The sequence below is a fragment of the Pieris rapae genome, chromosome 15 (assembly GCF_905147795.1).
Source record: "Pieris rapae chromosome 15, ilPieRapa1.1, whole genome shotgun sequence".
Taxonomy (NCBI): domain Eukaryota; kingdom Metazoa; phylum Arthropoda; class Insecta; order Lepidoptera; family Pieridae; genus Pieris; species Pieris rapae.
The window spans coordinates 7,977,409-7,991,269 of record NC_059523.1 but is presented as its reverse complement, the minus strand read 5'-3'; the positions used below and the strand labels follow the sequence as shown (position 1 = coordinate 7,991,269).

Below are 13,861 nucleotides of genomic sequence, written 5' to 3'. Positions count from 1 at the left end.
CAAAGACTCTCAATCGTAAAAATGTCATAAATATCACAAGGCCATCATTTCATTATGAACAATAGCATTTTGTAATACATTAAAAAAATTTTTTTTCTGACATACTTACCTACTTATAAATTCGGTATCTATATTTAAACATGTCTTAAGATACAGATTTTTGACCTAAGTGGAGGCTTTATGTAACTGAACAATTGCATAATATGAATTATATTACGATAATAATGTTATAGTAAACAGTATAATTCTTTTACATTCTTACGGCCTTATAAAACGTGTATATCGCGTGTTTGTTGCCATGGTTACCACTGTAGCATGAAATAAACATTGCAACAATAGGATCCTACAGAAAACTCCAAATGGCCAAAACAAAAATAATAAAAATGAAACTCCATACACTATACATTTTTTATTTATTTATTAGAAATATTACAGCTAACAAATTTATTATAAAACAAATGATAACATAGATAAACAAATATAAGACAGAAAGTATAAGTTAATATAACTTATACTTTCTGTCTCAGTAATTAATAGATTAAAACGTAAAAAAATATTAGTTAAATTTGACTTTACACAAATGACAATTAATATAACTTAATATTCTATAGAAAAAACTAGAAATGCTAAACAACGTCAAAATCTTCCCACCTCTTCAATCATATCCTCACTCCCTCTTTGGCGAGGTGTAGAATATCAAAATCTTCATAATTAGTATCACAGTTAGACAAAACCCAAAACATTGGCGAATTATGTAAGTACTTCGTACATGGCACAATAATTGTGAGGATCTTGTCGCATACGGTGCAGTTTTATTGAATTTGAAAGGTTTTCAAAGTCGTAAAGTTTCTTAACCTCCTGCGCAAATGGCCAGTATTAATGAGGCGCCGAATTTTGACAGCATTCATTACAAATGATACATATTATGGAATTGTCTCAGCTGTATTGTACCGGTACAAAATCGGAGCCAGTGGGCAATTTAAACTAAATTGTACCTAATTAGTCACTAGTACGGAATAAATTAACCTTAATTATTTATTCCGTACTAGTGACTAATTATTTTAATATAATAAAATGTATTTAATCGACCGTGACATTGCATCTCAATGGAACAATAATTTAACAACTCATTAGAGGTATGTATGTAATTAACCTAAAAATATATGGTGAACTGTATTCAACCCATTTTTTTGAGAAATTTTATGGTATACGAGTGTCCTACGTTTAGTTCTCGATTCGACAATCATTAAGAGCGTACCAATTCTTAAAAGGTCGGCAACGCACTCGCGAGCCCTCTGGCATTGAGAGTATCTATAAGCGGCGGCGGTATCACTTAACATCAGGTGAGCCTCCTGCCAGTTTGCCCCCTGTTCTATAAAAAAAATATTTTTCATTCGTTCCCTGATCATGCTGCTTATTAAGAATTAAATAAGGAATCGTGTTTGTCCTAATGTAGCTCCAACTTGTTTTACAGCGTTTTCATCTTTTGTATGTAATCTTCGCTGAGTGTGTCATTAAACTCTAAAACGACCGAATTTTGTGCGTTCAAACAGAATTGTTTCTATTTTTATACATGACTTTTTTGTATTTAAGACGTCTGTCACCTTATCAATAAATTATAGATTAATATTTAATAAAAAATAAAAATTGAAAGTTTTGTGTAGTAAGTTACGCTTAACCCGTAAATTAACTTTAGTAAGATACTCGTACTTTGCTTTCTTTAAGAACTCCCGCTGAAGGACAGCCGGCAATAAGTCATTTAATGATTCTGCTATATAAAAAAAATAACTCCGTGTTAGTCCTGAACACTTTTTGAAATGTGGAAATTAGTATATAATTTTCTGTAGCCGTAGTCATGACAACCGACTTGATTAACAGCCTCTGGTGAAAGGTAGATCACTATTCTCGTTAGACAAGTGCAACTTATTAGAGTAACACTCGAGTTGTGGAATGCTTTGTTCCACAATAAATATTGAAGTGAAAGGGAGTCTAAGTCTAGGTAATTGCAAGATAAATGACGTATTTACTTTAAGGAATGCAGGAAATTTTTAATAATCTAACGTTTCACGTCAAAATATATTGCGTCAATTGACATCTTACGCGAGCGTGATAATTTTTTAAATTCTTTACACATTTTTCTTGACAGTTGGGTATTGTTTAGTATTTCCATTTGCGCATGCGATGTGTGTTGGTGTAGATGCGAGTTGATCTATGGGATGTAAGGAATGTCAGAGCGTAAAATCCGTAAAATGTAATTGTTTATACAGCAATAAATTACCTATAGAAGTCTCGTTCAGTTTAGAACTAAACCATTGTATGAACATGCAACAAAAATTAACTCAGGAAGAAAACAGAGACTCATTTTATTGTTTTGATGTTAATGAATCATAAAGTTTGTGCTAAGGCCACAAGTGGGCATTTTTAGGAACTTTATTTTTGCTAATAAAGCTAATAAATGCATTTTACGTAACTATACTATACTACTATACTATATATAGAAAAAAATCAATTATAAGTTAATAATGGAAACTGGCTAAATATCAATTGCTCGTGATTTAATAATGAGTTTCTTCAATCTTTTAAGTACCTTTTACTAACCTTTAAGTTTATATGCCACACACGTCGCGGTTAATACCTTTAAAAGAAAAGCGGTTCGTCAAACGACTCTTCCTGGAAACATCAAAGTTATTATGGCATAAAATTGCAATGAAATTACCAACGCCAGCCTGTCTGCCGGAGGAACGAGAGCCATTAGCCGACGAGGATCGTACGACGTCGGAATGCAGCACGATTCAATAGAAATCTTCTCGATAAAAACTACTAACGAGTTTCTCAATCCCGATACCATTTTAAGTAACACGGCTCAGTATTTCTCGTTATCGTAAATGGAAAGACAATTCGGTCTTTAATTCGTCAACGGGAATTTTAACGGGGCTATAACTCATTTATTATTCTGGAGTTGAACAAAGCGGAAGTATGCAGTCCATTTCTGTAGGTAGTTTATATCATCTATTGTTCTAAATAAATATAACGTATCAATAAACATCGTAAGAACGTATATGCCACAGTCTAAAATTAATAAAAACGCAACGAGAGTAGAAGTTAATATAAAGCAAATAATTATGCTGTGGAACCCTTTATAGGCTAGGGTCGGTTATTTCGATATTTTTTTCCGTCTACAGACCGGCCTAACATACTGTTTTTGTTTACCTGCCTTGCCTACATTCTGTGCCTAACATACGTCGTCGACTTTTGCATCTAATACAAGCAATATCCTATATATTTGATCAGGTTTTACGATAAGATTGAATAGTACTTAATTGGTAGGTTAAATATTAAAGAATTTCACACAAAAAATTAAAAAGAATGAAGACGTTCTTACCCTGAGCAAGAGCTCAGAACTAAGTTGCATGTAAAAGTTATTAGAAGTTTTGGTTGGAAATTAACTTATGCTTATCTCGTAAAGAAAGTTTTAAGCGCGCCTTAACACGGATTTGTAATTACTGTGTCAACAGAATCACTAACTAAATGATAATTACGTTTATGTTAAACACATGTTAATTTTGCTTAAACCATAAAACTTGCGATGAACAAGTGTTAGAAGTTAGTTAGTTTCCCGAGGAATTTTTTTACTTATTTATGAATAAGGAAACATACCAGAGACATCATAAATAATTTTAAAAATTAAGAAAAAAATGTTATAAAAGAAGAGAAATTATTAAGCAGTTGGCCTAGTGGTTTCGGTGTGCGACTGTCATCCCCGAACACGTAGGTTCGATCCCCGGTTGTGCACCAATGAACTTTTTTTCTTGTACGCCCTTAACATTCACCTGTGCATGCCGTAAACCAAACAGTCGTCATGCACAGGAGGCTGATCAACTATTTGCTTATTAGATTCACAAATGATCATGAAATAGACACAGAAATCTGAGGCCCAGAGCTAAAAATAGTGTAGCGCCACTGATTCGGTTTTTCATTTATTAAAAATATTAGATAAGAATAACAATTACTTCTTAAGTTAGGAATACGTAATTAATAGCTAATAAAGTAGAGATTTAAAATAGAAAACGGCGGGTTGAGGCGAGAAGTTTGAATTTGATAGCGTTGCAGAAGATGTAAGATTCGTCGAGAAAGCAGCAGAATAGGATATCAAGGTTTTTAACGTAGTATTTAAGAAAGCGATACTCAAACCAAGGTCGTTGTTTAGAACCTTAACTACTCCAAATATACACGTTTGTTCGCTTCAGTGCGGTGAAAACATCCCAAACTAGCGACTAGCGACTTCATAAATCATTGCTATATAAAATATAGGTAGTGGAAAGCGGCAATTGTGCTACTCTTCTAAGCAATGATTTAATGCATAAATTATAATTAAAATGTAACCTGAATAGCAAGGATAGTATGAATATAATTATCTAGGCATGCATATTACCAGTAGTAATTACTGTCTAGTAATTACTCTTTGATTGCTTAGATTCATTCTTGCATAATATCATCCAAGAACACGCTTTGATCAGTTCACATAAGTTACGGCTTGTTGAACACATGTATGACACATAAAAAAAATTACATGACATTTTTTCAGGAGCCGTGTCTAAGTTCTCGTTCCTAACATTATCTGGCAACTGAAAGTTTTTTGATTCGAATAAATTTACGATAGAATAAAGAGTAAAAATACCGGATCACTGGAGACGTCGATATTATTATTAATCAGAGGTATGATTCAAAATTTGAATTGAAGGAAACTAATACTGTCTCATTCATAAACGATAAATACCACTAAAGAGTGTTTAGTGTGGTGGCGTGGCTTTGTATAATTGTTATCTTGAAATACATAAAACTATTATTATATTAAATATTGTATTCGCTCATGACGCTTGCAAATAAAGGAATAGGATTTATTGATTATAAAAAGCGATAACCTAAAAAAATTAAAAGCATTTTATTTGAACTGTATAAGTTCGATTATTTATTATAGTTGATTAGTCTGTATTTTGCGTCTAATGTAATTGTAAACGTCCTATGAATGCTAATCATTTTCATTCATTATGCACATTGCTTCTAGAAGTTGTTTAGAATAATTCATTCACTTAAGCAAGAGAATGATCACAACCACATGTCAATTAAAATTTAACTAAATAAAATTTTAGTATCACAGTATTTTAGTATTAAAGGCTTGACGGGTTTCTATGGAGGTAGGTCTTATTAAATATGTTTCATTTATTCAAGAACTGGTCCACCCAGTCGATCATTATTTTATATTTCTTGGGAATTATTATTTTTTTGATTTGACATTAAAATACGTATAATAAACCCCAGTAGTATCTTAAAAAGCATCAACGAAACGCAAGTTTCACGTGATTTATATAAGTAAACCATCGTTACACACATAAAACATATATAGCTGGGTAAGATAAAATCTAATATGTCCGTGGCTGGGCTATCAAACAAAAAGACAAAGTGAGCCGTATAATTGTGAAAATTGTCACGCGAAAATCTTAGAATTTAAAATACATTTAAGGAAGTACAACAAATTCGTTACTTGAATATAATGCTAAAGGAAAATGACGTTTAAACCTATCTCGTTCCTTTAAGGTCTAGGCCTCAGCTTCTGTTTCGTCGTCATTTGTTTTTTCTAACAGACAAGTAGTATTAACGGCTTATACCACTACGCCAACGCTCCTCTTTTGTTTCTTAATTTTGCTGAAATTTAAAGTAAACCTTTTTTAATAAGCAAAACTTGATAACAAATGAAAATCGTGTATAGTATAATGTATATACATGGACTGGTCCGATTTAGACCAAACTTCTGTATTTCAGATCATTTTCATGCGTAGTTTTTCTTAGAAATATTATTATTTTTAGTAAACAAATCTATTCTTATAATGGGGCATGGATAGCATTCTAACATTGTAAGACATGCGTGTTCTTTGTGATTGACATATTCAGGATGTCATTGATACCTAAAGCATCGAGGATTCGAGCCTCGTCCGTATTATAAATAAGTATTAAAACCCCAAGTTTGAGTCGGAGAGAAGGATAGAGTAATGTATCATCATCGGAGTTCGAGGCAAATACAAAATTCCGCCCGCACCACCACTATGTGGAACCAGTATTTCCGATTCAATTCAACTTAGGGTCCTTCAAGAAATGAGCGTACCACTTCTAAAAAGGCTGGCATCGCACTTGCGAGTCTCTGAAATTAAGAGTGTCCATGGGCGGCGTTATCACTTAACATTATGTGAGTCCCCTGCCCGTGTGCCTCGTGTAACATAGACGAAACTTTGAGGTCGTTCTTTCGTAACATTTTGCTGTATTGGAATTTCCTCTTCCTCTGTGCAATGAATAAGCTTACACTTTGTAATATCTACTTGGAAGGAAGATCACGTAGGTAAACAAGTACGTCTGGGATCTAACGGCGGTATTTAGAAATACCGAGAAAAGAGATACAAAAATGCGACACCATAGGCAATGTTCTTTTTAAGCGATATTAATTGTAGTTCGCTTCGCTTCACAACTGATTTTCTTTATATAAAATATTAAATATAAAAAAAGGGAAAAGTCCTCCCTCAAAAGCCGGCAGCTCGCTCTTAAATTGGTGTTAATGGGCTGGATTTCCATCGTATCATCGAGTTTTCTGGCGTCCCCATCAGGTGCCCTACTTTATAAAAAAAATAACCCAAACTATATTTTGTTTCAGTTTTCATTATCCCACAACGATGGGTAATGGCCATCATGGGATTTCTGGCGGTGGCCAATGCATACACAATGCGTGTGTGTCTGAATATAGCCATCACTCAGATGGTGAGGCGGCATGCACCATCAGCGGCGTATGAAGATGGATCCTGTCCTGCTGAAGTTGAGGAAGCTCTATCCGAGACCTCTGTAAGTAAAAATTGATAAAAGTAGTTTGAATAAATTTGAGTAATTTTTTTAAATATTGTAATACAGGGTATAATAAGACCGGTACACAAAACAAATACACGAAAAATGTACCGGAAATTGTATAGATACATACAGTCAACTGTACTAAATGGGAAGTAACTGTAAATAATAAATAAATAAAGCAAAAAGCAGCTTGCTAAATTTATAAATGGGACAACCGAAAATGGCACGTCAAAGGATAAAAAAATATCTTTTTATTATTTAAACCATAATCATTGGGGTTAAATAGGTTTAATAAGTAAGTTAAATTAAAAACACGGAATGAAATTTATATTTATTTTAAATTAATGAAGAATAGTAGTACCTACTAGTAATATATTTAAATTATATTTTTTTTAATTTGCGATAAATTTTTAGAGTAATTCCCAAATATAATCCTTCCTGTTTATATATATAGTCATTGATTAGTGAGAAATCATGAATTTCACCTCCTTTGACGATATCATAAAATCATTAAAAGATTTTTTTTTAAATTAGACAAAGTTATCGGCTAATGAGTGTAATAATTTCGAAAGAAACATACGTTTAGTTCGTTGTACGAAATAAATGCGACCTTGGCTATGCAGATAAACTATTTCGGTAGTATTCTACATAAAACCACAGTTAGTGGCTAACGCCCGAATCCAATAATGTATCCACAATTTCAGATTGAAAGCAATCTAAGATCAGACTGTGGCAATCGATGGATCTCCTATCTGCATCCCAATAACCAAACCCTACGAAGACATTTTAGCGACGGATAAAATGCAACCTCTTCGCTCTTTACTCTAACATTTGATATCAATTTAAACCACATAAAGTAAATAAAACCGTATAAATAAAATTAAAATATACATGTCTATGTTAAAAACATATCAAATAGCTTTTTAATTATTTTAAAAACGTAAGATAGCACAGTTGAACTGTAGTTTTTATACAAAGGTCTATCCACATACACCGATTGTATCGACAGATAGCTATTACCATCCGGCGATTGGTTATTGGCACACTTTTATAAATATTTGGATTAATATGTCTATCTCAGATCAAAAATGGATTGAAATAGGTAATTAGGTTTGGGTGTAAGAAGATATATATCATAGTTATATCCTTATTTGCGATGTTGCAAATTAAAATGTACACTTAATTATCATAGTTTAGTTGAAAGTTTCGGCCCTGACCAACATATCTTGAGCTGTGGTTGACCCGATGAATAAAAAACCGAACTAAGCGCAATGTAAACTAAACCACGTCGCATTATTATCTAGTATAAAAAATAATAAAATAAGTTTCCTAAATTAATATTAAATTTTTTTATGAAATTTTGTTAGTCTCTGTCCCGTATCTTTGAATAATCATTTAACTTTACTATATTTGAATCCATTTGTTGTTAAAAGGTACAAAATGTTTGTAAATCTTCAACTCTATATCAGAATATATGAAAATGGATATTTATACATTCATCGATTAAAAAGAGTGGCGGAGAGTTTATTGCCAGTTCTTCCCCTGCCCTTGATTTGAGAACTGGCAATGTAAAATTAGAAGCATTTAATGTATATTTCTTTTTTTTGACGTTTATAAGTGTACATTAAGTTACCTAAATGAATAAATGACTTTGGATTGAATTAAAAAATTGATCTTTATATTATTTGTAATATTAGATAATATATATATATTTTATTTTTATTTTATTTTTTTACGTCACGTTGAGGGTAGCGTCCGCGTCGACACGCATCGTCTCAATAAATTTAATATTTAAATATTAATATAAACGGAAATAATCAAATTAAATGTGATGATCGAGTTGTGTTATTGAGGAACTATCTTGTCAAACATTATCAGCCGCTAAAAAGCAGAAAAAGTGCATGTTAGATCTTCTCGGAAGAATACAGTGAATACAGTGAATTAAATTTACCTACAATCAGTTATATTGTGGATACATGAAGTGATTTAGTGCAAGGTCAGTACTGTCAAAGTGAGTGCGTGACTAGAAATACAATTATTTTATATATTAATTAATATTATTAGTCATTGATCTTCACGAAAATTAAATTCTTAATACTATAAGATATATTCAGCAATGCCGTCACGGACGTCGTGGCTCTGTGCATGAAGCTCGTATCGCAGTGTGTAACAGAGGCCAGTTCGATTCCGAGCGACGAGAACACATACACATATTGTTAAACTTGCATTACATTTTTTCATTTTTTTTTTATTTTTCTTCCATATATAATAAAGAAAAAAGAATAAACTATTAGATAAAATGCTTAAATGCATTGCATGCTCTAAAGACCTAGACGTAAGCACGCAGATTCAATGCAAACAGTGCTTTAGAGGTTGCCACAGTAAATGTACAGGACTTACAATGGAGGAATCGAGTGATACTTGGATATGCCCACCTTGTATGCGAAGAGGACTGCGCTGCCCTGATGCATCGCCTGAAAAGCAGCAAGCCTCCACGCGGCGTCATAAAAAGGATCTAGGACAAAGCGACAAGCACTTGTCAAGGGATGACTTGCAGAAGGTAATTACAGAGGGAATAAACCAGGCAATCGACACTAAACTAGGTTATATACAGAATAAACTGATTGAAACTCTAAAAGCTTCTCTTATTGTGGAATTCCGAGAAGAAATCAAGTCTTTCATTATTCCATACGTCGAAGAGACAAAATCTCTGAGGGAGGAATTGAGTCTACTTAAGAATGATCTTTTGAATTGCAATGCCTTGGTAGGTGAACTAAAATCTCAAATCGGGAAGCAGCAACAGTGGAACCGGATGAATAATTTAGAGATTGTAGGTTTACCTCAAACTAGTAACGAGTCGACACGCTCACTAATACAAAAAATCGCAAAACATGCTGATGTGGATTTGCAACCGGGCGATATTGAATTCGCCAATCGTGTACAGCCGAAGCAATCTATGCCTGGCAAATCAAAAACAATCGTGGTGCGCTTGAAGACACGCGAAGTAAAAGACAAAATATTATCTGGCCTACGTAAAAAACGGGGAATCCATACATCTGATATAGGGATGTCAGGAGACTCGAAAAGATTCTACGTAAATGAGCATTTGACCCCAGATAATAAGCATCTTCTTAAGGAGGCGAAAGCGCTGGCAATCGATAAAGGTTTTAAATACGTATGGGTTCGTAACTGTGGAATTTTTTTACGCCGAAACGAAGAGTCCCCTGCTATAACCATAAATTGCGAACGGGATTTGGCAAAAATAGTTCGTTAAACCTACTACTATGTATTATTCGTATGTACCATTTGAGAGTTGTTATGTATTTCATGTTAGACTTAAACTACTTCCTTTGTTTTTGCTTCTTAAAATTACTAGACGAGATTTCCTGGTTCCATATGAACCAATATTTTGTTATGATATTAACGGTGTATAAATTCACTATTAGTTTTGTAGATTACTTAAATTATTCATTTCGACTTGGATTGAATTGGTCATTAAAATATAGTTTTAACAGCGTAATAACAAAGCCAAATAACAAATTTCTATTAAAAGTCTACATTAAAGTTAGTACAATCTCTATGTATTCCAATGGTTGACAAAAGTTTAACCTTTTTTTATCAAAACGTTCGTGGCTTGCGTACAAAAACAAATGAATTTTATCAAAATCTTCTTACTTGTACTTTTGATATTATTTTGATAACCGAGTCATGGCTTAATAGCAGTTTTTATGACAATGAACTGTGCAGTGATGGATACCAGTTGTTTCGACGTGACAGAACGAAAGAAACTTCCGGTAAAAATATAGGGGGAGGGCTACTCATCTATGTGTCTTGTCAATTGAAAGCATATGAAAGGCCTGAGTGGAACTGCAATAATGTTGAAACACTCTGGATAACTATACCCCATAATTCATTGGCAGTCAATAGCCGGCGCAATCTCCACATCGGCCTTGTCTACATACCTCCAGATTCTATGCAGGCTGAAAGACTTGAAACGTTTATTTCCTCGTATAGCCGCATAATAGACACAAATTTAAACGATAACTTTATAATAGCCGGTGACTTTAACCTCTCAAATATTAATTGGACGCCTTTGGGGCCCATTCTATTAAAAAAAGGAACCTCTAAAATACAAAATATTTCCGAAATGTTTTTAAATGAAATTTATATTTCCGGCCTAAAACAACATAATTTGTCGCCTAATAGTAGTAATAATGTCTTAGATTTAATTTTAAGTAACGTTTCCATCGACTGTTCAATAACTGATATAGCCCTAGTAAAATCTGACATATATCATCCTTGCTTAAAAATCGATGCTACCGACTTAGTTTTACGTGAAACCATCCCAAAAGCACGAATAAAATATAACTTTCGTCGCGCTAACTATGAGGATATTAATAAAGCGTTGTCGAATATTGATTGGGTAAATGTTTTAATTGGAGATACTATTGATGAAGTGACAGATAATTTTTATGTAATTTTAAATAAAATAATTTCAAGTTCTGTTCCTAAGAGCCGGAATATTAGTAAAAGTAAATTTCCTATTTGGTACTCAAGGTCTTTGATTCATATAATAAAAGATAAATTAAAAGCTCACAAACGGTGGAAAACTTATAGGAATCCAAGAGACTACGATGAATTTTCGCTGTTACGCGCTAGGCAAAAACTTGTATCCAAAAAGTGCTTAGATATGTTTGAGAAGAGTATCCAAAATAATTTGAGTAAGGATCCCAAAGCTTTGTGGTCATATCTGAGAAATAAACGCCAATGCAGCCCAGGCTACCCCAGCACAATGATTCTCGGAGATGAAGTGTACTACACTGAAGCAGAAGCTTGCGAAGGGTTCAACAAGTTTTTTAGAAGCGTTTTCCAAGCCCCTGATGTTAATTACAATCTTCAACACCTTCCTGAATCTGACGACATATGCAACAAAGTAGTACTAACTGAGGATGAAGTCTGTAGAGAGTTGAAATCTTTAAATATTAATAGAGGTTCAGGCAGCGATGGAATACCTTCAATTTTTGTACAAAAATGCTATAGACAACTCTCAAAACCTTTGACAAATATATTTAATCAGTCCCTTAATATATTTTGTAGTTTTCCATCCAAATGGAAAGAAGCCCACATTGTTCCAATCCACAAAAAAGGATCTAGAAATAAAATAGAACATTATCGACCAATTTCGATTCTAAATTCATTTGGCAAATTATTTGAAAAATTAGTTAGTAAAACGTTAAGTCCCCTTATCCTAAAACAACTACCACAACAGCAGCATGGTTTTACGAAAAATCGGTCAACTGTCAGCAACCTGACTGTTTTTACCGAGTATATATTAAAGGGAATGGACGAAGGAGAACAAGTAGATGCTATTTATACGGACTTCGAAAAAGCTTTCGATCGGGTCGATCATGTCATTCTCCTCCATAAGTTATTAGCACTAGGAATTCGTGGAGATCTATACAGGTGGATCAAATCATATGTAACCAATAGAAGGCAGGCGGTAGTTACGGGGGGGCATAAGAGCACATTTATAAATGTGACATCTGGTGTACCTCAAGGGTCCATACTGGGTCCGTTGTTATTCAACGCTTATCTATATGATATAAAAAGTTGTTTCAAGTATTCACAATTTCTCATGTTTGCAGACGACAAAAAAATATTTCTAAAAATTAAATCTATGGATAACTGTGTTCAGCTTCAGCAAGATCTTAGTAGATTGGAAAACTATTACAGAAAAAATAAACTTTCTTTGAATATTGGAAAATGTAGTAAAATTACTTTTACTCGCAAACATAAGAAAATACAATTTTGTTATAAATTAAGAGATAGAACAATTAAAGAAGTGAATTTAGTTAGAGACTTGGGGATACTAATAGATGATAAAATGTGTTTCTCTAATCATATAGATAATATGACAGAAAAAGCATATAAACAACTTGGCTTCGTCAAACGTGTATGCAAATCTTTCAATAACATAAATTGTATAAAATGTCTATACTTTGCTTTTGTTAGGAGTACACTAGAATATGCAAGCACTGTTTGGTCCCCCAGTTACAAGAAATACATTGAAGCAATAGAAAACATTCAAAAAAAGTTCCTTAAGTTTTTAAGTTTTAAGGATTTCCAAAAGTTTAGTAGCTACTTGGATTCCTGCAAGTACTTTGGTATTGAATCCCTTGAATGTAGACGTAAACAGTGCGACCTTATATTTTTACATGCTATTTGCAATGGTTTTATTGACTGCCCTGACTTGTTATCGCTTTTACTATTTAAGACCCCTTCATCACCCAATACAAGGCAAATCCAATTATTCGAGATTCCTCGTTCTAAGACCAACTATTTACGAAACTCGGTTATGTATCGCATACCTACAGATTACAACATAAATTACCAGCAAATCGATATATTTAATGTGACTAAAAAATTCTTAAAAAAATATTTTAAAAAATTCAGGTAACTTTTACTAATAATGGCTTTGTTTGTTGTTTCATGTTGAATATGTGTTTTGATTTACCATCTCGATTCTGTGCTTTGTAAAACTGTTATGTTATGTTTCTGTTTATATGTGTATTCCGTTTTGGCTTTTGTGTGTAATGTAATTGTTTGGTTATTGTTTAATGTATTAGCTATAGGAATACTTAAATAAATAAAATAAAAAATAAAAATATATATTAGAATTAAATGTCGTGACCTTCATATTAACAAAATCTGCAGTCAATTTAGTAGTATTATGGGGTGACATTTTTACATGTTAATTTACATTTTGTGTGTGTGTGTGTGTCTAACTCAACAGTTTTTATAACCCACTCAAGTAGCTATTGAAATATTTTATATACATATATTAAAGGACGTTTTGGGCTAAGCATTTTGATTAATCAGATAAAGCCATAAAATACGTCTGCGAAGGTTAAATGTGCATAACAAACCAAAAAATGTTATTTATGAGTTTTAATCGGAAATCGATTGAATAAAT

At 32.9% G+C, this 13,861-nt stretch overlaps 1 protein-coding gene across 2 annotated transcripts in view; it reads left to right on the top strand.

The window, feature by feature from the left end:
* The window catches only part of LOC111000995 (putative inorganic phosphate cotransporter), a 35,638-nt gene that overhangs the window by 13,239 nt on the left and 8,538 nt on the right, over window positions 1–13,861 (top strand). For both annotated transcript variants that reach the window (XM_022270639.2, XM_022270640.2), the window contains exon 2: window positions 6,701–6,885. In XM_022270639.2, the coding sequence (XP_022126331.1) occupies window positions 6,701–6,885 (185 nt within the window). The remainder of the gene's footprint in view (window positions 1–6,700; window positions 6,886–13,861) is intronic.